The following is a 1,610-nucleotide window of genomic DNA, read 5'->3' as shown; positions in this document are numbered from 1 at the left end:
TCGTGTGAAATATATTCATACATTCCTGTGTGTCTCCTCTATCCTCTCACATTGATTATTTAACCCCTGAACTGTGCTCGCGGACAGCGACAGTGAAGTTCAGACTGGGCTTGAGTTATACATCTCTCTCTCTTTTTTTTTTTTTTCACTGCAACACAATATTTGATCCCTGTAAATAAAAAATAGCGATAGGCTAATGTTGTTTTTACATTCAGATCAACCTGCATTCACAGGTTTTCATAATCTAGTTGTGTTTGAATGAGACCATGTCAATAAATAAAGGATAACAAATATAAAATACCCAAATTTAGAAACTTCAATTATGGCACGAGCCAGAATTCAACATATGTCAACATAGATGTGATTTCTTTAAAGAAATGATACTCAGATTGCTTCCCCATACACTGAGATGACCTCAGGTGCTAGTCGTAAAACCTCTCCCCTGTCAGCAATGCCTTCTGCATTGTACACAAAGAGCAAGGTTTGTAAAACAGCTCTATCAGCTGGCTGGTACTTCATCTGAACCGCTCAACTCACCGGGAGCCGAGGTTTGCAACCGAAATTAAACCCAACAAAACCCAAACCAAAAAAAAGAAAAAAAACAGCTATGAGGTTTTGGAGGAGGGTGAAACCCTGCGGCCTCACCCTTGAATCTGCAGCTTGGCAGTGGACCAGTTCAGCTTACTCTGATCACCATCGTCAAAAGGACTCGACACAAACTTTTAAAAAACATCAGGACAGTCAGTCCTAAAAACACATTCACATATCACACACACTTATCTTGGATGTCTCCCCCACCTCCTCCTTTGTGATTCTTTCATTTGAGACTGAAATATTGAACAGATATTTGGACGTTTCTTTTTTCTATTCATTGTGACCCTCTCAATTCCGTTCTATCTCTGTCTTCATCCTTTCCTTCTTTCCTCTTCTTTTTCCTTTTTAGCCCACCTTTTGTGGGTTGGTAGCGCGCACGCCCTGCTCGTAAGTGATCCTCTGGCTGATCAGATACTGCGCTGCTTGCGTGGCGGCCGGCGACCCTGTTATGGTAACTTTACGGTTCCGAGTACCAGGAATGAACTCTCCCTTTTTGGAGATCTGGATGCGGGCTCCTGTTAGCTCCTGGTACTCTACCAGCGTTTTCCCTCCTTTCCCCAAAATGGCGCCAACCAGATTCTCGGGCACAGCAATCTCAACCACGTCCTTGGCCCCATCCGCCAGCTTCTCTGTTGCCAATAGGGAGGAGGCCATCAGTGGGGACGAAGCATTTAGGTAACCATTGGATGCCCCTGTAGCAGCTGCTAGAGAACCCAGGGAGAAGCCCCCGAGGCCTGCAGCGGGGTGGCCAGCGCCACCGGAGGCATCGCTAGCGTAGGAGGCCAGAAGGTTAGCCGCGGCCGCAGCAGCCGGGTTAGCGCTAGCTGCCACTGCAGCAAGGACCCCGGAAGCAGCGGCAGGGTTGAGGCCCAGACCTAGGGTGTTAGTGTTGTAGCCATAGCTGGCCAGCGTGTTGAGGGCTGAGGTGATGGCCAGCAGATCATTGCCAGAGAAGGTGGACATGGTAGCGGGGAAGGCGCCCATTCCTGTCAAGCCGGCCTGGCCCAGGAGGCTGG

General features: G+C 48.3%; 1 protein-coding gene across 1 annotated transcript in view; it reads right to left on the bottom strand.

Moving 5' to 3' along the window:
• Window positions 1-641: 641 nt before the first annotated feature.
• LOC116700823 (RNA-binding protein Nova-1) overlaps window positions 642-1,610 on the bottom strand; it is a 20,442-nt gene continuing 19,473 nt past the window's right edge. Inside the window, exons 5-6 of the mRNA XM_032534297.1 lie at window positions 949-1,593; window positions 642-719 (exon numbers count right to left, since the gene is read on the bottom strand). Coding sequence (XP_032390188.1) covers window positions 642-719; window positions 949-1,593 — 723 coding nt within the window. The remainder of the gene's footprint in view (window positions 720-948; window positions 1,594-1,610) is intronic.

This window comes from Etheostoma spectabile, chromosome 13, assembly GCF_008692095.1.
Source record: "Etheostoma spectabile isolate EspeVRDwgs_2016 chromosome 13, UIUC_Espe_1.0, whole genome shotgun sequence".
In the NCBI taxonomy this organism is placed as follows: Eukaryota; Metazoa; Chordata; class Actinopteri; order Perciformes; family Percidae; genus Etheostoma; species Etheostoma spectabile.
The sequence above is the reverse complement of the archived record's forward strand: the minus strand, read 5'-3'. Positions and strand labels throughout refer to the sequence as shown.